General features: G+C 37.9%; 1 protein-coding gene across 32 annotated transcripts in view; it reads left to right on the forward strand.

Moving 5' to 3' along the window:
* Positions 1-24,320, forward strand: part of RAPGEF4 (Rap guanine nucleotide exchange factor 4) — a 296,774-nt gene that overhangs the window by 170,014 nt on the left and 102,440 nt on the right. For 2 of the 32 annotated variants that reach the window (XM_070580192.1, XM_070580206.1), the window contains exon 1: positions 2,834-6,712. The exons of 28 other annotated variants lie outside the window; for them this stretch is intronic. In XM_070580192.1, coding sequence (XP_070436293.1) covers positions 6,668-6,712 — 45 coding nt within the window. In that variant the 5' untranslated portion in view covers positions 2,834-6,667. Of the gene's footprint in view, positions 1-2,833; positions 6,713-24,320 lie in introns of those variants that run through there. 2 more of the 32 variants (XM_070580209.1, XM_070580194.1) reach the window with 2 other exon arrangements.

Raw genomic sequence — 24,320 nt, forward strand, 5'->3', positions numbered from 1 at the left:
CACTCTCTTTAAAATACCTTTCCTCACTGAACCTTTTCATTGACCTTTTGCTATTAAAAAAATATCTTTGTGTGTTAAGTAAAGCTGTAGATAATCAGGTTCATGGAGAGTCAAAAAAGTAACAGCTTTTAGTATCTAAAGTGACAAACTGATCTTGTCACCATTTTGGACACGGATGTCCCAAAGCACACTACAACAAATAGTACACAGATCATTAGCCAAACACAGATGATAAAAGGGCCTGATGCTTCCTCATCAAGGGACTGTGAGCGATGTGGAGAGCACACACAGAATGGCCAAGCCCTAGGAGGTCTAAAATATTCTAAGCTTCAAAGGAAGCTCTGTCTTTCTTAGGCCCCCAGTGACCTTTAGGTTGGACCTCCCTGCAGTGGGACGACAGACACAACGTTCTAAGCCGAGAGCCTACCAGCTGTCACCATGTGGCTCACTTCATGACAAAATAGCAATTTGAAGTTTGCAGAAAGTCAGCTACAGTGAGCTGTTATCAGCCTGTTGCAGTGAAAGATTTAGGGCATTGGCCAGGCTGTCTCCCCAATATTAGTCATAGTGTATGCTTGTTTGTGTTTATTTCAGCCATTCTTTGTCAAATTCTCTAGCAAACAGAAAAGCACACTTTTTCTCTATCAGTAAATAGAGTGGATGTCATGTCACCACGTGCTGTTAGGAAAGCGCTCCCAGGCCATCAGTCAGAGTAAAGCAAATGAGATGAAAGATATTCATGATTAGAGGTGAAGCTCTAGGAAGATAAAAAGAAGCCTAAGACCCTTAAAGTGGTGTTAATTGAAATTTTTCCTTTACAAGAGACAAGTTGTTTATGATGCTTTCCTTTGTCCTTTACCTTCTTTAACTACATGCTGGGCAATATTACATTCCCTGTATGTTTTAAATAGCAATGGTATGCCTGTGGACTGAAACAAAAGCACTTCGACTATTGTTTCAGTGTCCAAACAGATTCTTGGTGGAAAGAATATTTTCTCTTTCCATTCCTACTCGTGATATTGTGAATCGCCATGTTTAACTTTTAATCAAATATGCAGACGTCAGTAAGTGGTGTTTTTAGCTGCCTCACCACTTACATTTTATTTCTAGACCAAGCTTTACCTTTCCTTTCATAAATTGCACTTTCATAGAAACAAGTGGGCTGGCAGTTAACCTGCTGGATTATTTGTTCTACTACTAAGTGTAATTGATAGGGACATCCTTTAACTTTTGGTGACACAGGATACTGGAACCCATAAAATAATTGATTAAAATATTAGAAAAATGACATGGAGCCAATAAAGCAAGTCGACTGTTTTGGTAGGGTTGTGATTGTTGGGGGCTATTGGTTTATAAAGAAATTCTTCTCTGATCTATTTAATTTGTATTTTTTCCATCTTCTGTATATGCAGTATCTGACTGACCATGTTTAACGCAGAAGCTAAAAAATCACATTTACAAGAAAGCTTTAGAGTTGAATCTTACAGTTGCCCTTTGAAGAAATGAGATGGTCTATAATTTTTTGCTACTTATGTAGATTTTGTTACTTACTGTGCTCCATCCCTTTGAGAGGCAACTGCTATAGGGTTTTATAGTTTTACAAGTTTCTACTTTTCTTCCTCAGTGTTGAAAGAGCCAGAAAATAGACTCAGGAAGATATTACAAAATAATCCCATTTTCTGATTTACAAACATATGTTTCTAAAAGGATCATTTGGGGTCCCCATTTTTTAGGCAGTTACAGTATTGAGAATATGTTGTATTGATAGTGTGATTAGCATGCTTCTTGGTGAATATGGAAGACTACTTTCCCATTATAAAATGCCATCAATTCAGAGCTCAAAGATTTCCCAAACACTAGAAGAACTGATCCTGGTGATTAATAACAAGCGAACTTGTGGGTCTTATAAAACTATTTGGTAGAGCTCATTTTAAGAAGATTACATAAAATAGGAGTTTCTCAAACTTTTAAAAATCATGAGTCACTTATATAAAGAATAATCTTTAGAAATTATTATAAAGGCAAAAGGCTTGAAATGGCAAGTGGTGAAGAAATAATTTACACAGTTCATGAAATTCTCTTTAAGGAGAAGGCAACAGAATAATAGTAAGCAAGTAACTATTAGGATCAAAAGGTTAGGAATTTTAGGACGTTTTAGGGAATATAATAACTTATCTCTACTGTTGCTCTTTTTCAAAGTTAGAGAAAACAACTTAGAATATTTTCCACCAGTTAAATGATGACATCTTATTTTACCGTTATGGATTGACTATGATTCTAGGTCAGAGGAAGAAAAAAGAAATTGTGTATCCTGACACAAACTTAAAATATAAGAAACTCAACCCCATGAAACCGTGTAAAACCTTTCAACTCTAGCTTTTAGAACACCTACTGAATTCAAACCAGCAGTTTTCTGTGGCGCAGTTTTTAAAATCTTGCTTTAAAACATGACTGATATGCATCGGGAACTTATCAAGACATCTTGGCCAGAGTTCACAGGTTTCCCCGGCAGCCAGTTCCTCTGTTCTAGGGAGAGAAATGGTGTAACTAGCGCTGTCCCTACCCTCAAACAACGTATGGAACTGGTGAGGGTGCCAAGCTCTGTGCAGGAGAGCAAACCAACAAAACGCTAAAGACAGAAAATCTGGGGCCTACTCATTTTGATTTTGAAGGACAAATTGTTTATCGCCCAAGGGAAGATTAGATTTCGCAGTGTTGCTTGCCCCATCGGTGCGCTGTGTGGTGTGTAAACACTCGTTTCTTTTGCTGGCCTATTAGAAGGTTGAGCTCCATGAGCCAAGGCTTACTCTGCCCCACCTCCTGGAAAACACCAGGGACTTTGTATCGTAGCTGCCAAGGACGACTTCAGCTCTCAGGACTCTCAAGAAATGTTTGTTTTTGTGTTTGTGAGTTACGCATTTTATGGGGTCGAAGACCCTTGTTGAATTTCTTTCTGCTTTGTATTCCATCTGTTCCTCTACTCTGTTATAAAAGCTGACTGTGCCGTCTCTCTCTAGCTTCTGCAGTGGTATATTGATTGAATTTTTAAGATGATGTGTAGTTGTCCTTCATCTAAACAGTAAATAATAAATGCAGGTAAGAGTCTAAAAAGTTGATCCATCTGTTGGCAATAAGGCCACGAGTTTGTTGCCTCTGAATGTTCTCAGCAGTGTTCACAGGACCTGCTTGCCATGAGTTTGCTTGGTGAAAGGGCACATATTGGGGTGTATTTGGGTGGCGGTTCATTAATATATGTTAGAATTATTTTTATAATAACTATGAATTACATTTGCTGATGGTTTCAGTGTTCTGATTTTGGTTTCTCTATATTTTAAAATTTTCTTTTACGGAATTGAACTTTTTAATTTTGCTGCCGTGCTGATGGTTTTCTAGGCTTGCCACTGAGTTGTACCATCTAACCCTGCTTTGAATTTGTTCTCTCAATCTCTCCTGTAATCAGAATTTGACTTGGGCAAGATATCACAGAGAACCTGGGTAGTGTTAAATGGCTAAAAATAATAATAATGAAAGAAACCAGATTCCACAATCTCTCCAGCCAACAGCTTCTCCTTGGTCTCACTTTAAAAAAATGGCACAGCCTTGAGGTGAGGGTGCTCCTTATCCGCTCTGCTGCTGAGAATTAGTTCCTCAATTAGCAGGGGCAAGGAACATAAAGTCATGTTGATAATAAGGTACCGTACTATACTCTAATGCTGGTTCCAAAGCTGTATTGCTGTCTTCAGAAATATTTTTTCCTCTGCTGCAGGCAGTTCTGTTCATCACCAGCAACTCTGGGCTGCTAGCACGTTATCTCAACTGACTATGAGGCTAAAATATACAGTGTCATCTATGGGTCATGTCCAGTCACGTGCCACATAATGACATTTCAGTCAAACACAGATTGCATAGATACTGGTGGAGCCATAGGATGAGTACCATATAGCCTAGGTGTGTAGGAGGCTGTACCATCTAGGTTTGTGTAAGTACACTCTATGATGTTCACACAACGATGGAATCGCCTAACGACGTATTTTCTAGAATGTATCCCCGTTGTTAAGCAATGCATGACTGTATTTGAATTTTTATTGTTCTTGTTTTGAGAAATTGAAACCAAATTATTTGCAAAATATGTCTTATGTTTAGGAGAGAAAATTGTGGTGTTCTCAGATTGGGTAAATTAATCTAGTGATTACATGTCATTTAGAATTTGGGTTCTTTTCTAATAAGAATTCTGTGTCAGACAGGCTTCCCTGAGTCCATAGGTAGTAAAACATTCTGTAGTCATTCTCTTTGTCTATAGGTACAATTACATTGAATATGGATAGATAGATAGATGCCCATATACACACACATACACATACATACATATATAGACGCAAACATATGCCTGGATAGATAAATATATATTTAACTGTTTTCATTCTTTAAAATTTCCAGAAAAGGAAATTGTAAAATCACCTTTAGTAATATGTGTTCAGAATTCTTATTGCCAGTTTTTATAAATGTTTAAATTCTCTTCACTCAACTTAGTTTTTTTTTTCTATTTTCCTTCAGTCAAAGAATGATTCAGAAATACCCATAGAGTATGCCATCTATTTGCTTGAAAACCTTTAATTTAATGCATATATATTGATTGATCTCAGGCCTCATGTGGGGCTACGAAAATAAAAAAAGCATGGTTGCTTCAGGGAGATGTGGTCCCAGGATGGAGGCAGACATGTGAACACGTATGTACCATGAAGTATCCTGGGCACAAGTGATCAGGAGAGCGTAGTGTGAGGACATGGGCTTAGGAGCTCGTCAGACTTGAGTTAAGGGCCAGCTCTGCCACTTACTAACCATGTGAAGATGGACAATTGGTTAGCCTGCTTAGTCCTCTGTTTCTTTATCTGCAGAGTGGGAATGATGGTCGTGTCTTACCCCAGGGGGCTTCCAGGAGGATTAATGAGATGGCGCCTGCCAGGTAGTTCCCCGTGCTGGCACCCAGTACGCACTATCAGGAGACTGTGAGGGCACGGTGCAGTTCTCCTTGGGGAGAAGTGGGGTCTCAGGGCAGGCCTCAGAGGAGGAAGTGCCTGCGTGCACTCTTGATGGAAAGGACTGTCACCCAGGTGGAAGGGAAAGGAGATTCCAGGCCGGGAGCACTGCATGCACGAAGCAACAGAGCACCAGAGCCTTCTCTTTTGAGGCTAATTTCACCAGATCTAAAATAAAAAACTTTTATTTTCAGCATTCCACTATCTGGGATTCCTTTCAGAGTTATCAAAATCTAGCTTCCAAGCTTCAGGCATTTCAGGGTCCCAACAAAACACCATTTTTTATTTTCCCTAAAGCCTGATCTATTTTGAATGTTGATGAGGAATTAGCTTGAGTTTCTCCCTATTTGTGCCTCCCAATATTGTGCTTTCTTTTTAAAAATGACAGATCTAGATTGCTGATGCCTTTGAACCAATCGTTCTCTCTGATCTCCAGCTCCTTTTCTGCTGTCATTGCCCAGCCAGTGCTCCCTCATCTCTGTTCTTCTCCTTTGTTTTTTTTTTTCCCTCTTCTCTTAAATGAATCACTCTGCAAAACTTTCTATCGAATTTTGACCTTTTTCCTTTTCCGTTTGTCAAGGTCATTTTAAATTTTCTTCCAGTCCTGAGTGGCAGCCACCCTCACCCAATTAAGCGTCAGTGTCAAATTTAGTAGGAATGCTTTTGATTCCATATTCAAGATATTAATAAACATGTTAAATCTAGTAGCATTCAGCGGAGGCCCTAACCTTGTGGGATTTCATTTGTTTGTGCTAATATTTGCATACATGATAAATTGACGCCATCTGGACATGAAAAGGAAACTTAGGAAAACATACCATGAAAGTACTGGGTAAAACAGTGCTAAGTCATTAAATTCACTTCTGTCATGCTTTCACTTACTTGTAATTTGAAAGAAAAGGAAGACGATCGTTTTCTTTTCTTTCTCAGAAGACATTAGTATGACTGAATTCAATACTCATTCATTGTTATAGTCAATGTCCCCAGAAGTGCGTCAGTTTCTCCCTGACGCTTAATAGCCAGTGACACTGAACAAGTCGCTTAGCTCCACAAGCTTCAGTTTCCTCCTCCATAAAATGGTGATCCCTGACGTACTACAACTAAAGGATGGTTGGGAGATCAAATAAGATAAAGCATGTGGAAAATTCCAAAACTTGATACTGCTTTCAAATTTAAATATTATATTAAGCTTCCCTGGAGCTTAATTCTAAATAAGATCACCCTCTTGTCTGTAGCCTCCTCAGCTACAGGACATTTTTCTGGCCTAGGGGGATCCCTGAGGTTGGCCCCTGGGTTCTGGTTTATGTGGAGATTGGGTCTGGGAAGCCTTATAGAGGTCCTCTTGCATCCTGTTAGGACTCAGTCCAGTTCTCAGTTCTGGGAAGACCTCAGGATGCCAAAAGGAAAGTCATTCATCTTCATGTCCATGTAATTTGGCTCAGCCAGGAGAATGAAAAATTCCCCAGTCACACCAAGTGCTCACTCGGTGCTGTAATTTGATAGCTTGATCCCAAACAAAGTGAGGAAACCACACCCAAAGTTAACTGCAAAGATGGACCAGGAAGTAAGAGTAGGACCATGAAGATAAGCTGGACAAGGCGCCTGGCTTGTTTGGGACCCAGAAGAGAATCATGGATGTTATCACAGCCGTCCACCCTGGATCTTCTACTTTTAGGGTATGTGAGATTTTTTAGCATTATGTTTACCCAATTCTCCTCTTAAAAGTGTCAAAGCATTGCAGTGTACAGCTGCCTAGTAAAGGAATTTGTAATATAAATGCAAAAATGGTTCTGTCATTCAACAAGATATACTTTTAAGTGACTGAAATAGATAATGATCTCTCCCGCCCTGTCCCCCACTTCTCCAATTTTTTATTTTGTGTGTGTTTTCTTCTTTTTTCTCTTTGCTATCTGGTGCATTCAGAAAAACACTTGGGCTCCCTCTGGTGGCCATTCCGGTGTTTCTGCGTGTCTGATGTTAAAGCTGAAATTTTAGTTACATGGCACAAAACGTTTGGATGAAAGTGAAATATTAATAGTAAATGTTATTTTATTTGTAATATGCCTGTACTTGGGGACATCCAAATTAGCCAAACTAGCCAACTCATGCATTCACATGTCTTCCAATCTAATAATTCATTGATATTTGCCTTTCCTAAGTGACGGGGTATCTGATCTGCAAGTCCATAAAAAGATATTTAGTTCGAGTCCTCTAGGTCAAACAGACTTCCCCAGACACGAGTCTATTAATTAGTAAGTTTTTATAGAATGCTTCCTGTGTATTAAACCAGAGGTAGGCATTGTGGGAAACAATTTGTTACCATTTAAAAAATATCTGAACAAGCTTTTCTGTAACAGCTGCACTGTTATATTATCTCTTTTTCTCCTTTGGATCATATTCCCATTCTATATCCTCCATTGAATTTTATCCTATCGTAGTGACTTTTTTTCCAGGCCTGATTACTTTTTAATTGTGTCAATGTATTAGTCAACATATAGATTCAGCTACAGTAACAAAGACCCAAGTATAACAGTGTTTTCAAGAAAATAGAAGATGATTTTCCTTCATGTTAACTGTCCAAATGTGAGCTCTTGGGTTAATATGGAACTTCCATGTTGTAATTTATTTTTATGATTGAAATTCTCTTATTAATCACTTTCTTATATTTGCATATATCAAAAATAAATATATAAATTTAAATCTTAGTGTTTAAAAATTTCTTGTGAGTATAAGTATCTATTAAAATTCTTCTTCTAGAGTGAGTTATGACAGTGAGTTGTATACAGTTGTCAAAACAAAAATAAATATTTTATAGATTTTCACAAATGATTATTAAATATTAAAGTAAATTTTTATTGGAAGTGCATCATTGAGTGAGTTCGGTGCTTTTTAAAAATGAATTCGTTATCTAGATGCAACAAGAGTTTAAAATCAATTCTTTTCCTTTTTTTGGTTATTGTATATGTAAGTGCTGGGAAAGCTCATTCATATAGCTGAGCAGGTGGGAATGGAAATAATTTTAAATGGCAATGTCGCTAAATTCTTTGACTCCTATGCCGATAGGGTAGCATCTCACGGAGAGATAAAGAAGACGGTATAGTTGCAGTCGAGGTGGTGGGAAGTGTTGCATTCTGGATGGATTTTGAACATAGAGGTCATAGGATTTCCTGTGGATAACTATAGGATGAGAAAGAGTCTTTAGGGTTTTTACCTGACCATGTGGAAGGACGCAGTTACCAACAAATAAGGACGGAAGGCTGAGGATAAAGTGAGTTTGGAGACCTAGTTTGAAGGTCACTGTGCTAGTGAGTATCCAGGAATGAAGTGTGATTGGATTTTTGTACCTCTCCAGTCCATTGTTAATGATAATAAACAGTAGAGAGTAGTAATAGATTGGATGTTGGGTATTTATACTGAGTAGTGTGCACCTGAGGCATGAATAAAATTAGAATGTGTCTGAAAGAAATAAAAATGAGACAAGAATTAGCAAGAGTTTGATTAGATTTGTCTTCCCTCCTCCGTTTATTTTGTAGATTTTAAGAGAATTTATGTTTGTGAGTAAACTCTGTATATAACTGCAAGTATCACCTTTTGAATTAATAAAAACTTGATTTATAGAATATTTCAAGCACAAATAGTAAATGAATCAAACTAACAAAGTGCTGCTTAATAGACATCCTCAGGGACCTAATTTAATGAATAGGTAGAGGGATATTATTTGTAACTTAGCCCACAAATTATTTTTGTATGAATCAGTGATTTTAAATGGCTATGGCCTGCATGAAACAATTTGTTTTCTTAATTAGTTTAATCATTCTCTTTATAGTTTCCTATACTACTAAATGGATTAACAAACCCCTTATTCTTAAATAAATTAATTTTCACATCCTAGCTACAAATTTCCAATTAATAAAGTTTGAAGAAGTAAAGGAAGAAAAATGATCATATTTTGTTTAATTCTTTTTAAATCAACTAACATTAAGTGCCTACTGTGTGTCATGCAGGCAGTTGGCTCTGGAGATACAAAGTTCAATCAAACTAATTCTTGACTTCAAAGAGCAAACAGCCTAATAGCCTAAACAGCCTAGGAGAGAGCTGGGTAAACAGATAATTGTATCAGAGTGTGAAACTGAGAGAGATAGGAGTTAAATGCCAAAATACCTCACACATTACAAGAGCAACGGCATTTGAACCCAAAGGATTTCTGAGAAAGGAATGTTTCATTATTCACACCCCCCTAAACATTGTCCCTCTTCTCAAGAATGCAGAGTCACGAAGTTACTGTGTAACTCAGGACTATGTAAGTTACAGGCGGCAGAAACCCACATCAAACCACCATAGAAGAAAACGGGAGAGGAAGTTGAGAACTCACATCCCCAGTCCACAGGAAGAGCCAGTGTGGAGCTGGCCTTCAGCTAATAGAAGCCAAGGGCTCTACTTCTCCCCAAGCCTGGAAACATGGCGGCCAACAGTCCCTGGTTCTTCCCCAGCAGCTACAGCTAGAAAACCCGTGGGAAGGACACTGACTGATCTAGCGTGTGTCATGAGGCCCTTCCACCCCAACTCTGGCCAGTGTGGGTGAGATACCACTGTGGGCTCAGCTCTGAAGATGGGGAGAAAGTCTGTGCCCAGGAGAAGAGGGAACAGGAAATACCAGCTGTTTACAACTCCTCTGCCGTGAGGTGCTTTCAGCTGACTGCTAAAAAAATCAGTCCCTGTACTCTTGTTGTACTCAGATAACATCATAACGCAATCAATACCTCATTTGGGGTTAGCCTTCATCCCTTGTTTATGAAGAAATAGGACAGAAGCACTTATGAGAATAATGTTGACATCACATTTTGCAATAGCTTTGATTGCTGTAAGCATTGTGCTTTAGAAATTCCATGCGTTCCATTCAGTCAGAATCATAATTTCTTTTTCACTGTCTTCTTAACATGTATGATGTGGAAATTAACAGGATTTTATCTTGTTAAGTCTTTTGAGCTACTTCGATGTGGGTTCTGAACCAGTAGATGACATAAACAATCCTATTTGTCCTAGAATATTACAGGAATTCTTTTTTAAAAGTCTATTTGATTCTAAGTCTTTAAACTCTATGAGCCAAATTTACATTCAGATGAGTCATTGAAGTTTATATTGTGTGCCCAAAAGGAAATGTTTATGCCAAGAGTCTAAAACAAAGTCTAGCAAGACAGTAGATTTTTTTAAATATTGGTTATCTTTTACTGATCATAAATGTAATGGTGCTTATGTTGAATATTTGGAAACATAAAAGTATTTTTAAAAATCTCCCATGAATGCCACCACCCAGGGCTCTATGTATTTCTATATTTAACATATAAAAACAAATATACATATAGAAACAAAATTTAGTTCACACTATATATATAGTTTCATAGCCTACTTTTTTCAGTTGTTTTTTTTAAAGGGCTTTTTAAAATTATTTAATGTTATCTCAACCATATTGGAGAATGAATTTCCTCTGTGATAATTCTTTTTCAAACAGCCGCCTCTATCTTGTCAGAGTTCGGTTCGCACCATCCCCTCCCCATCTCTGTAATTATTTTTGGTTGCGTTGCTGTTCTTCCTTCATTTCTGATGTTCTGTTTCCTCCTGCTATCACTTCCCTCCTGTCTGAAGAACTTCCTTTAGACATTCTTGTAGAACAGGTCTCCTGGCTATAAATTCTCCTAAATTTTCCTTCATCTGAGATGTCCTTATTTTACCTTCATTCCTAAAGGATATTTTCACTGGATAGAGAATTACGGGTTGACAGTTTTTATCTTTCAGCATTTTTTCATGGACCAATATTGATACTTCGTCATTGGCTACAGTCCATTGTTTACCCAGATTTCCTTTGTGTTCATGCAGTCTCCTTTTCCTGTTCTGGGATCCTACCTGGCACACCGCTTTACATTTAGCCGGCATGTCTCCTTGGGCTCCTTTTGGCTGTTCTGGTTTCGCAGACTTTCCTTGTTGTTGATGACTTTGACAGATTTGAGGGATACTGGTCAGGTATTTTGGAGAATGTCCCTCAATTGGGATTTTTCTGATTTTTTTTCAAGGTTAGACTCTGATTATGGGTTTTTGGGGGAACGATCACAGAGGTAAAGTACCGTTTTCATCACCTCATGTTAAGAATACATACTATCAGTATGACTTATCCTTGTTGATGTTGACCCTCACTACCTGGTTAAGGTAGTACTGGCCAAGTTTCTCCGCTGTGAAGTCACTCTCCTGCATCCCCCTTTCCATTCTGGACTCTTTGGGAGGAAGTCACTACGCACTGCCCACGCTTCCGTAGGGAGTTATGCCCCACCTCTTGATAACAAACATCTATCTACAGAAATTATTTGGGATTCTTCTGCATGGGAGATTTGCCTCTTCTCCTACATTTGTTTATTTATTTATTCAGTCAGTTATTTTTATCAGTATGGACTCATGGGTATTCATTTTATACCTTGGGTTATAATCCAGTGCTACTGTATTTATTTTCTTGCTCAAATTCTTCCAGCTTTGGACATTCGGCGCTCTTTCAGTTGACTCCTGTGTTTCTTTGACATACTCCCATCATTGTATTTTGTTTTGTGTTTCTGGACACTTCCTTACTTTCTGACCCAACTAGATGCTTGTATATTCCCTGCCCCCGTCTTAGCAACCACCATTTTGCCAAGGATCCTTGGCTCCTTTTATTGAAGAATGATACTAGAAACCAAGATCTAGACGGTAGGTGTGTTTGTTGGTACTGGGACGTCATTGCTTCTAAGCCCTTTTAGCTGAGAGAGCAAGAAAATATATGTGGGTGTACTACTCCATGCATATATACATGTCTATAAATATAGATACAGTATCTGTATCTATATTTAGCAAAGTCTGAGTTCATACTGATTTTTCTAACTTATCTATTACCACATGGATTGTTCTAGCTTTTTCTCCTTGCTTGTCTGTAACTTCCCCCTCCAACAGTGAGAAATTTGACTCACACCATCTGCCATCTATTTATTTAAGTGTCTAATTCAAGTATATATGTATAGTGGTTTAAGACCGATTGCCTGTACCTCCATGTGAAACAAGCTTTATCAAGATAACATAGAATACAGTGTTCTGTACAAGTGTTTTTGCCTTTAGTCTTACATACTCCACTCATTTCCAAAATTATTTGTCAGCATCTTCCCCACCTCCCTTGCCCCACTCCCTTCAGTGAGGTTATTTCATAAATTTGTATTATATCAAATTCTTTTGTCACAGTCTGCGTTCCATCCTGAGATCTCTAACCTCCTGAAGGATTTTTTTTAATCTGCATCTTTTGTTTCACTCCTTGTGCTGTAAAGTGTCTATGGATTTTGACAGAGGCGGTGTCACATATCTGCCTTTGCAGTTTCACTGCCCTAAAAAATTTTCTGTGCTTCACCTGTCGATCCCTCCTCCATATCCAAAGCCTTGGCAACCGCTAATTTGTTTATTCTCTCTATAAGTTCACCTTTTTCAGAATGTCATGTACATGGCATGATACAGTATGTAACCTTTTCAGACTGGCCTCTTTCGCTTAGCAATATATGTTTAAGGTTCAGTGTTCTTGCATGGCTTGATAGTTTATTCCTTTTATCGCTGAATAATATTCCATTGTATAGATGAACCCAGTTTGTTTATTCATTCTCCTATTGAAGGACATCTTGGTTGCTTACATTTCTTGGCAATTATAAATAAAACTGTTATAAACATTCATGGATAGATTTTCCTGTGGACATAAGTTTTCAAATCAGTGGGGCAAATACTTGGGAATACAGTTGCTGGATTGTATGGTAAGACTATGTTTAGCTTTGTAAGAAACTGCCAAGCTTTCCTCCAAAGTAGCCATACATGCATTTTGCATCCCTGCCTGCAAGGAATGTTACTTTGTTTTGCATCTTCACCAGCAGTTGGTATTGTCCGTTTTTTGGATTTTAGCTATTTTAATGTAGTGGTACCTCATTCTTGTTTTGATTTTCATTACCCAACTGACAAATGATGTTGAACATCTTTCCACATGCTATTTGCCATCTGTATATCTTCTTTGTGGAAGCATCTGTTAAGATCTTTTGCCCACTTTTTAATTGGGTTGTTTTCTTATTGTTTTAAGGCATCTTTGTATATTTTGGATACAAATCCTTTATCAGATGTGTGTTTTGTAAATATTTTCTGCTGGTCTGTCGCTTGTATTTCATCTTCTTAACACTGTCCTTCCCAGAATAGAAGTTTTTAATTTCAGTGAAGATCAATATTAATCTTTTCTTTCATGGATCATGCTTTTTGTATTGTACCTAAGAACTCATCACCAAACTAAAGATCATTTAGATTTTCTCCTATGTTTTCTTCTAGAAGTTTTATAATTTTGCTTTTACATTTAGGTCTGTGATCCATTTTGAGGGGTTTTATTGTTGTTTCTGTGAGAGGATATGATCTATGCTTAGGTTTGTTTTTAGCATATGAGCATCCAAGTTTTTGGCATGTGAGCATCTAAGTTTTCCAGCTCCATTTGTTGAAAAGACATTATATTTGTTCCATTGAATTGCCTTTGCTCCTTTGTAAAAGATCAGTTGACTGTATTTATATGGGTCTATTTCTGGGCTCCCTGTTCTGTTCCATTCATCCTTGTGTTTATTCTTCCACCAATAATCCACTGTCTTAATTACTATGGTTTCAAAGTAAGTCTTAAAATTGAGTAGTGTGTCTCCTCCAACTTTGTTCTTCTGTATTGTATTGACTATTCTAAGTCCCTCATCTGCCTCCTGGAAGGAGCCCCATTTGTGTAAAAAGAATGAAACTTTCAGTTCTCAAAAATTTTTTTAGGTTTGAGGGGTAGGACAGTAACATAGGAAGAGTTCAGTCTTTATTTGGAAAAGAGATTTACCTGAAAATGCAGCCCACCATTTCTTTCATTTTCAGCTGCACAAAGCAGGGATGTGTGGCATTGCCAATGCCAGGGACGGGTAGAGACAAGCAAACAAGTAAGCAGTGAGTCCTCTCTTAATGTCGTGGGCGGGTGCCCAGAGCCGGCCTCCATCACCACCACATCAAGTCGTGACTACCTTCCCACACTTAGGCTGTTTCTGTTTCGTGGCTGTAAAACCCAACCCTTCCACAATCTGGAGCCTCCTGAAACGGAAGCAGATGGGAAGGAGATACTCGGTGATTTCTCTGAAAACAGCCTGTTAATCACCAAGTCTTGTGATTAACCCCAGTCTGCCTGAAACCTTAATCAAAGGACTGTGGTAGCTTAGTTATCTGCAGCCAAACATTTCTCCTTTCTCAAAGAGATGTGAAAAATCTGTCCTCAGGGTGAGCTATAATCCCCATCTTACTTCAAAAAATTTATGTCCACAGTTTAAGTTTCTAGTCAATAAAAGAGCACAATAACATTTGATTCCTTCTCATTGTACTTCCAGATGTTTCAGGTATCTCTAAAGCCTTTCAAATTACTTTGAATAAAAAAACTGCGACCCTGAGGCAGAAATGCCAAGTTTCTAAAGTATGCTTAAGCCTCCTTTGGCTTATTATTTCTCCGGTAATAGTAAGGCTTTAAAATATGGGTTTTTCTTCTTATGTACACTCAAGAAAATTAGAAAAATACAGAAAGGGGAAGGAAGAAAAATATGAGTGTAATCAAATTTTTAAAATTTTATATATCACACTACTTATTTCTTTGGCCCTTTTAGGTACACAGTTGGCATATCGAATTGAAACCATCATCTGCACTAGTGCAACTTGATGATTGAAAAAAAAGAAGACTGTATTTAGGGAACCTGGTTTATGAGCCAGATGTGAAATGAAGTTGGTGTCTTGATGTAGTATGCTACTTTTCTGCTTTGTGTTCCTATTTTATATAATATGCCTTTCAGGACTTTGATCAGTTTTGCTTTGATGAGCTTTGTAAAGGCTCAAAAGGTTTCTTGAAAACATTAATAGGTTTTGCTATTCCAGGAATTTGCATAACATAGATCTAATATAGTGCTGCTCTTAGGTTCCTGAGTCCTTAAAGGTTAGCAAAATCGTTTCTGTGTTCTTCTGTATTGGTACTAAAATTGTGTTTATTATAGCTTTAGCCTACTGGATTGTTTGAGACAAAAAAAAAATCTTTTAAAATTTCCAGTCAATACAGACAAATACACCCACATGAGGAGACAGTACAAAAATCAATTTGGTGCGTGATTTTCAATTCAAAGTGTAGGACAAAGCACTTTTTTTCCCCGGTAATTATTTTACCTTTCCCAACTGGGAGTTACTATGCTATTAAATTAAGGGCCTAGGGCATTTTGCAAAGCATGCATTTAAAAGCTAGGATAATCTATTTGTATTTTCCTGTTGGAAATTTTTGTCTTAATTGATTAATTTGTTCCACGTTAATATTTATTAGTTGTAATGCAAAAGCCAATGGGTATATTCAAGAGGCCAAAGATAGATCATTTTTTTCCAAGAGTTTATCCAGAAAAAAATATCCCATCCAAAGTTGTCTTCAACGCAAGCCTCATAATTTGTCAATATGTGTAGGAACCTGAGTCTGTGACCTGCTTCTATTCTGCTTCTGGGAATAGACCCAGAGAAGATAACCCTAAATATGGACAGGTAAGGGGAATTTTTTTGCCTAAATTCAAAACATATTTATACTAGCAAATTATTAAAAGCAACTTAAAGGTGCAATGACAGGAGAACCATTACATTATGCTATATACAGTTAATGAAATTTTTACATGATCGTTATAAAGAATTCGTAGTAATATGTGAAATTGTTTATGATTTAGTGTTATGTAAAAAGAGGGGATACAAAATTATCTAGAGTATAATCACACTTCAGGTAAAAATTAAAAGAAACCCACACTTAGACAAAAGGGATTAATATTAATATTCCAAAATACTAATCATAGCCATCTTTGAGTAGTGGTTTGTATGATTAAAAATTTTTATACTTTTCAGTAAGCATGCATTATTTTGTAATGAGAAAGGTAAAAACCAATAACTAAATATATGTCCTTACTACAACTAATAATCTGTCCTATGTCTTCCTGGTTTTGCTGAATCTGTGGTGTCTTCATATGTAGCATCTTCTAAGCCAGCCCTGGTGGTCTAGTGGTTAAGATTCAGCACTCTTACCTCTATGGCCCAGGTTGCTTTCCTAGTCAGGGAACCACACCACCCGTCTGTTGGATGTCACACTATGGTGGCTCTGTGTTGCTGTGATGCTGAAAGCTGTGCCGTTGGTATTTGAAATATCAGCGGGGTCACCCATGGTGGACAGGTTTCAGCAGAGCTTCCAGACTAAGACAGACTAGGAAGAAGCATGTGGCCACCCACTTCCAAAAAAAATTGGCCATGAAAACCACAGGAACAGCAGCAGAGCATTGTCAGATACAGCGCCAGAAGATGAGAGGATGGCCCAAAAGACCAGGCAGAGTTCAGTTCTGCTGTACTCAGAGTTATTTGGAGTCAGAATTAGCTCGACAGCATTAACAACAACAAAGCACCTTCCTGTGCTTTCTCCCACCTTTTTCAACTCCAACTCTATGCCAACAGCCAGACTAAGGGACTCAGGATACTTTAAACTCCCTTCTGTGATTTTGGCTCCAGCCTACAATGCCGTTCTGCTTCCTCTCTACCCATTAAATCCTGTTCTTCCGAAAGACCTGGTTCAAATCCTACCTCCTCTGGGAAGGCTTCCTTGAGCCGCCTTGGACAACTGTTGCCCTCCCCATCTTCTTCTGTCTCTAAAATACTTGTGGTCTGTATCCAGGGTTCAGCTGGATGTGATTTTCATCCGTTTGTGCCGGTCCACAACAGCACGGGCATCCCCTGACCCTATGAAGTCTACCCGCTCGTTCATCAGGGCTGACAGGGCAGGTGACGTGGGTAATGACTGCCTAGGAAGGTGGATGCATTTTCTGACTGTTCATTACCTTAACTTAAAAAATCAGTTGTATGTTTTTCACAACATGTAACATTAAACGTGTGTCACTTATTTTGAATTTAACATGGCCTAAAATTACTGTGAGAATTTCTGAGACTTTTGATGGATTCAATTTAGACCTTCAGAAACCTATATTTGGCTATTGATAACCACTTGTCACTCTCTCAAGAGTCAAATCATTGGGCTGCTTAAGTGTTATAGCTGAGAAGAATGTGATCATATTGTATTTACAATGGAATATATGAATAAATAAAACATACTGATATTTTAGTAATACTTACTCTGATTTGTAGAAAAAGGTATGCTTTGCCAGGTATAGCTAGTGTTTAAATCAAATAGCTGTAAAACATTTAATTATATTCTAACTTAAACACTCTTTTTGTTTTAATTTTTCATTTGTTTATATATCTTTGAGGGAGTTTTTGGTGATTTAAGCAGATACTTGATATTTGCAATCAATATTGTAAAGTTTTCCAGAATCACTAAATGAATATGTCTAAAAATGCTAGGTAGTCAGTTAGGCTCACTCTCACCGTGTTCTACTCCTGAAGGCCACCCTGTGGGGGTTGATGGTGGTGACATTTGTGCTGGGTGCTTTTGATGTATACACACATATGTGCAATCTCTTTTCTCATTTGAGTCACCTTCAAAGGAAAATTTAGGGTTACTAATTGCTGCCCGTTGGGCTGTATGTCAGGATCACATATGACTTGGTGCAACTCAAATGTTAAGTTTCAAAATCTCAAGGTCTCCTTTACTTTTTTCTATGTGTAATGGAGGGTTAGTAAATATTTTCTTAATTTTTTTCTAAAACGTGAAGATTAAGTTAATTGCCTGTTCTAAAACAGGTTTTTTCTTTTAACTTTTTGTTGAAGCTTAGCATCTACGTTTAAGAAAGTGCACGTCATTTAGGCCAGTACATTTTCGCAGACACACCTATGTAAACAGCACTCAAATCAAGAAATGGAACATGACCACCATCGCTTCTCGGCCTTTTGGCTAAGATCAAGTGCAGAACGTGACCACCACCCCAGAAGGAAACTCACGTTCTAGCCATCCTCCAACCAAGGGTATCTGTTTTTATACTTTAGATAGATGAAGTACCTGGTATATACCTTCTGTATCCAACTTCTCTCATTGAATACTATGTTTGTGAGATTTATCCACATCATTGTGTGCAGTTGTAAACTGTTTTTTCTCACTCTGTCATGGGAATATACCACATTCTATTGTCCATTCTGTTGTTGGTGGGCTATTGTGAGTAGCTATTCTCTGAACATTCTAGTATATGTCTTTCGGTGAATGTATGTACACATTTTATTGGGCTTCTACGTAGCAGTGGATTTCTGCGGTGTTAGGAATACATGTGTTTGTATTTGGGATCTGTGCATGGACTTCTGGAATTCTGTTAAGCCCTGAAATGATAAGCAGAATTTTGGGTGTATGAATGTGCATCTTGGAGGTTCCGTCACTCATATGAATTTCTCAAAAGTGTCCAAAAAACACTCAGAAATACTTATCAAAACAAGGACAACTCAAAACTGATATGATAAACAAGGAAAAAAATAAGAAGAAGTCAAGATGATGGACGGGGTGGTTGCACATGACTAGGACAATTTGTTTCAAGAACTTCCTTGATCTAAAGGAAATACAAAGGCATCAACTTTAAATTAATGTTTCTCTCTTCCAATCTTAAAACACCTATTGCAGATCTGAGTGAATCTGGAGAGAAAAGTTATTCCGAGGAAGGAAGAAGCAACAGTAAAATAGTCTACAAATTATTTGCCGACATCCAATTAACTTAGCCTCCATATCTAACCATAAGAGCCAAACTGAAATTTCAGAAATGAAAAGTGGAACAGTTCTTTCCATTCTTTTTCTACTGCTGCCAGATAAAAGCTCCTCAAAGATTCCTGCACATATTAATCAAATAAATATTTCATGACTAATCTCTGTGAACGAAGCACCTACAGGGATTCCGAGATAACAAGAACACAATATTTGATTTTTCAGGAGCTCGTGTTGTACGTGGAGAAATAGATAACGTAAGTAACTGTGGCATGAGCACTGAAATATTCGCTGTAATGGAGATTCAGGAAATGCAGAAGGGCCCAAAGGTCAACTCAAGACACAGTTGATGTCTGTGGGAAATGTATTTCATAGATTCCTTAAAATCAAAAAATTCAGGAATACCCTTATCTGATCACTAATCTCCCCAAATGATTCTTTAAATGGTTTCATCTAATGCATTGATTGAATCTTCAGAGCACCTAGGATGAGAAAAATCACATGTAGTGAGCTGATGTTGTTTTTAAAAATAGTTTCTATAGCTTCTCAGATTGTATCAGAGGGTGTGTCTCTAATTGGGCCTGTCTCATTATAAAACATTTTGTAACCCAAACCTAGCATTGTAACCCAGGCTGAGCATCATTTGCCACAATAACCCCCTTTGAATTCTAATCAATCATTTTAGCACAGTTCAGAGGATATTCTCAAATATCCATGGAATAACTTGATATTTACATGTTTTTATTCCAACCACAATTACATAACATGATAATATATTATATGTTGTTATATATAGTATGTTATTATAAGTGTGTTGTTATGTTATGTAATTTTAAGGATTAGTCTATACCCAAATGGCTTTGTAAGAGTTATTATTTGAAAATACTTCCAAATTTTTAATAGATAAGAATGTTGCGTGGCCGGCTCCGTGGCTGAGTGGTTAAGTTCACATGCTCCGCTGTGGCGACCCAGGGTTCGGATCCTGGGCGAGGACATGGCACTGCTCGTCAGGCCACGTTGAGGTGGCGTCCCACATCCCACAACTGGATAGACCTGCAACTAAGATATACAACTATGTGCGGGGGGCGGGGTGAGGGGCGTGTTGGAGAGATAAAGCAGGAAAAAAAAAAAGATTGGCAACAGTTGTTAGCTCAGTGCCAATCTTTAAAAAAAAAAACAAAGAATGTTGCTTGTCTTTCAGGATATGTAAGAGAGCTGTGATCTTGATTATGTATTATGTAAATATGCATATTTATATTTATAAATCTGTTCTCTACACCTAGATTTTAACAACCCAGGTTAGTAGCCATTTCTTATGGGTTTTTTTTTTTTTTTTTTGATGGGGAGGGAATGATGCAAACTTCGGGGTTTTTCAAAGTCCAGTTTTTAGAAGTCCAGTCCCACAATTAAAGCTCAAGCATGACCCAAACTCTGCTAGTCTTTGCAGAATCCAATTTTTTTGGTGAGGGTAGCAGGGAAGAGGCTGGGTTTTGGAGTGAGCAGTGGCAGAGTTTCTGAGATGCATCCTGAGTCTCAGTGATGGCCCATGGCAGAGGCCACAAGGCTTGGCTAAGGGAACCTGCAATGTGGTTGGGGCCTTGTTCCGGACTGTGTCATCCCTCAGCCTGTCTCAGTGGCTCTTCCATATTGTCTGAGTTTTTCATTATCCATTAATAAATTCCTGTTCTGCCTCAACCAGCTAGAATAAGCATACAGACTGAGGTACCCAGCGAATTCTCAAAATACTTAAGCTATTGATATTTAGATTCACATTGTAAACACTCCTTCATTTTCAAATACTAATTTCATAAATATTGAATGTGATTATTTTTCACCTTATTCCCTGAGGAGGGTAATGTAAGGGTTGTATTGTGTTACACCTATGCTTAGGAACCTTATTAAATGTTTATATAATGAATTTGGTTGAGGTGACTTATTTGTAATTTAGAAATTTTGAAGTATGTTATTGTGAATATTAAGTGTATTATTCAAATACTTCTAGAGGCCAAATACATTTTCTTTAATAAATTCTAAGGATTTAATTTTCCTGTGAGGTACTTGAGTATTCACAAAAAATAAAAATAAAAGTGGTTTGGAAATGACTCCTTTAAAAACTAGAAGACATATTGGGTTATTTGGTTAATATAAATGTTGTTAAGGGATGACCTTATGATTGTATCAACTAGACCCAATCTTTAGGAAGCACTCACATTTTAGTGAAGGATTATGAAATTATGGATCCAAAGAGTGTTCCTGGTAGGCATCCAGTTCTTCGATGCTCAAAGTGTGGCTCACAGACCAGTGGCATCAACCTCAATTGTCAGAAATGGAGAATCTCAGGTCACACCCCAGACCAATGGAATCAAAATCTGTGGTTTAATGAGGACTCCATGTGATTCATACAGATATTAAAATTTGAAAACCACTCATTTCATCAAATACAAAACCCAGTCCATTAAAAAAAAAAGGCAGGGGAAGAGAGGCATTACTCGGTAGTCCTCTCTATCAAGAAATTTCTACTCAGTTGCAAGTCATTGAAACCATTTTTCATGCCACAGTGGCAAAGGAAACAGCCAGTCCTTTTCTTCTCAACACTCCTTCATACACCTGAACACTTCAGTTACTAACTTGTCACAAACCCCTCTCTGAACACGTTAAGTTACCCCTCACCACCTCTCGGGGAGAGTTTTCTCTTCACTCACCCACAAATGAAGTCTGCTAGAACGAATGACTCAATGAAGAAATTCTGCTGTTCATTCAGTAAATATTTGCTGAGTAGCTGCTGTGTGCCAAAAACTGAGGGATAAAACAGTGAGCGAAACTAGATCTTGCCTTCAGGGAGCTAACATTTCAGCAGAGAAGACAGAAAAGAAACAAATATATAAAATGTCAAGTGTGATAAATGCTATAGCAAAAGGGATAGAAAATGCCAGATTTGGGGCAGGGATACTGTATGCTATCGGATGGGCAGGGCAGGCCTCTCTGAGAAGGTGTGTTTGAGCAGAGACCTGAAGGAGGTGAGGGTGTGAGCCATGGATACTGGGAAGGGTGGGTCCAGACAGAAGGAAGACTGGGGAGTGGACTGAGCAGGGAGATGAAGAGTGGTGATGAGGTCAGAGAGGTGAGAGGAGCCAGATGGATAGACTGGACCTTGTCTAGAGTTTGGTTTTGTGGGAGGAGAAGCCATTGGAGGTTTTTAGGCAGAGTAACATGATCTGACCATGTTGTTATGAGGTCATTCTGGCTCTGCGGTTGAGAATGGTGGGGATAGAAGCATGCAGACCTTCCAGGACACTATCACGATCCTAGACAAGATAAGATCATGGCCTGGACAAGGCTTGTGTGGCTGTTGAGTGCTTGAAATATAGCTAATGAGACTGAGGAACAGAATTTTTTTATTTTAATTAATTTAAATGTAAATGACTACATGGCTACTACATGACTACATAGCCAGTACGTGGCTAGTGGCTACCATATTGGACAGCACAGTTCTACAAATCATAGATAATGTCATCATATCTTTTCTTTCCTCTGCAATATTAGTGCAGTGTTGGGCAGATAGACAGTGCTTAATAAGTAGATTAATGACAAGATTATTTCTCTGACCCCTTCTAGTCCTAAAATATCTATGATTCTATGCACCCAAGATTGTTCTGAGTCTTTTTTGACGTGACCCTTGTAGTTTCTGATAACTTCCTTGCTGTCTTGTATGTCGAGATATTCCAGGCTCATCTTATACATTTCTTGCATCTGGAATCAGCCATTTCTCCCAAGAAGACTTGACTTCAAAACTCAAGATGTTTATTCTTTGGTCATTGTTTTAAAGCCTTACAAAGATTTCTTTACAGTGAGAATCTTGAGTTTCCAAGGACACAAGGATGATAGAAGTAGAATATCCCATAATTTCTCATTTGCTTTATCCTTCTTTATGCATGTAGACTGAGGTTAACAATGCTAAATGTCTGTCAATAAATGATTGTTTAATAAATTATGGCCTATCTCTGCAACGGCATACTGTGCAGCTACCCAAAAGTACATGTAGGGACAAAGAAAGGATGAGGTAGCTCTTTATGTTCTGATGTGAAAAGATCTCTAAGATATGTTAAGTGAAAGAAGTAAGATCAGACCAATATATATACCATTTGTGTGGGAGAGGAGTAGGGGACAGAGTATATATTTATGTTAGCTTGTATATGCCAATTAATTTAGCATCTTCAGCACAAGAGATTTTCTAAAATGTGTCATGTGAACGATTCTCTTGCCTTTGGATTGTACCCAGCAGGAACCCAACCCCCTGGCTTCAGGGAAAGTAGAGGTTCAACCATAGCGTTTCTATATTCTTTCTATTTTAAAGTATTAAATAAATGTTAACTTCCAGTATCCACCATGCCCAGAGTTAAATTTGAGATTATAAAAGGAAATGGCAGGGTGTTCTAGATCTTATATTAATAAACACCAATCCGTAAAAGTTTTAATAATTGAACTATGTCTCTAAACCTTACACTCACTTTGTTTCCCAGAAGTGTGCAGCACTCTGTTCCCAAAATTGGAATAAGCAGATAGGCAGGGCTGAATTCTGACTTTGTTGACAAAATTTCTTGTAATGGAAAAGAGGGTGAATGATGAGGCCAAGCGTAGATTTGTAAAAAGAGGAGGGAAAGAGGGTTTAATAATTCATCACAGAGTTTATATTTCCATGAAAATCACAGTTGTGAGGATAAACATGCCACAATGGACAGGGACCTCCATGGAATATTATGATTGATTATTTTGCATTTCTTAGCTCCTATTATTGAAATGAAAATTTAATATGTTGGTATTATCATTGTAAGAAAATCTGGGCCTGATCTGGCCAATTCATAAGGGAAAAAATGAACCACTTTGTGTAAGAACTCCAGGAGAACCATTTCAACTGTAAAAAATGGGTCCCTCTCCAAAAAATGAGCATTTCGTTTGTTGCCTCCCAATATCTGGCTTGGGAATGTGCAGTAGATGTGTAGACACACTCCTAGAAAACAAACACTCCAAAGATCCTATATATTAAAAGAAAGATTAGTATGTAATTGAGGCTCTCTCCTGCTACTGGAAGAAATCAGAAACAATCTTTCTTGTAGATTAGGGATTGACAGAATCATTCTAAAAACATGCCATCCTGCAGCATTGCATTAAGACACGTGGCAGAGAAACCATCTGGTAGCGAGAGTAGTCCTCCCAGACCAGTCCAGAGAAGCATCAGGGCAGCCCTTTTCTGTAGGTGCTTCTTTGTTCCAGTCTCATGGACTCACCAAGCAGCCTTCAGTACACTTAAGTCTCTTCTGAATTTATAAGTCTGATCAAATAGTCAGACTTCAGCCTGAGACTAAAGTACAGACTTCAGTTCCCACAATTTAAAAGCCACATTAAAAAAAATAGGAACATGTATTTATTTGGTTGCACTGAGGAGTCTCAGCTCAGTGAAATATACACATGAAATAATCCGTCTCACCAGTAACCACTCTTAACTGTGTTGAGTTGAATGCTTTCTTACCCACTGGTACTTAGCAACCATAAAAACA

This window comes from Equus przewalskii, chromosome 17, assembly GCF_037783145.1.
Source record: "Equus przewalskii isolate Varuska chromosome 17, EquPr2, whole genome shotgun sequence".
Classification (NCBI taxonomy): Eukaryota; Metazoa; Chordata; class Mammalia; order Perissodactyla; family Equidae; genus Equus; species Equus przewalskii.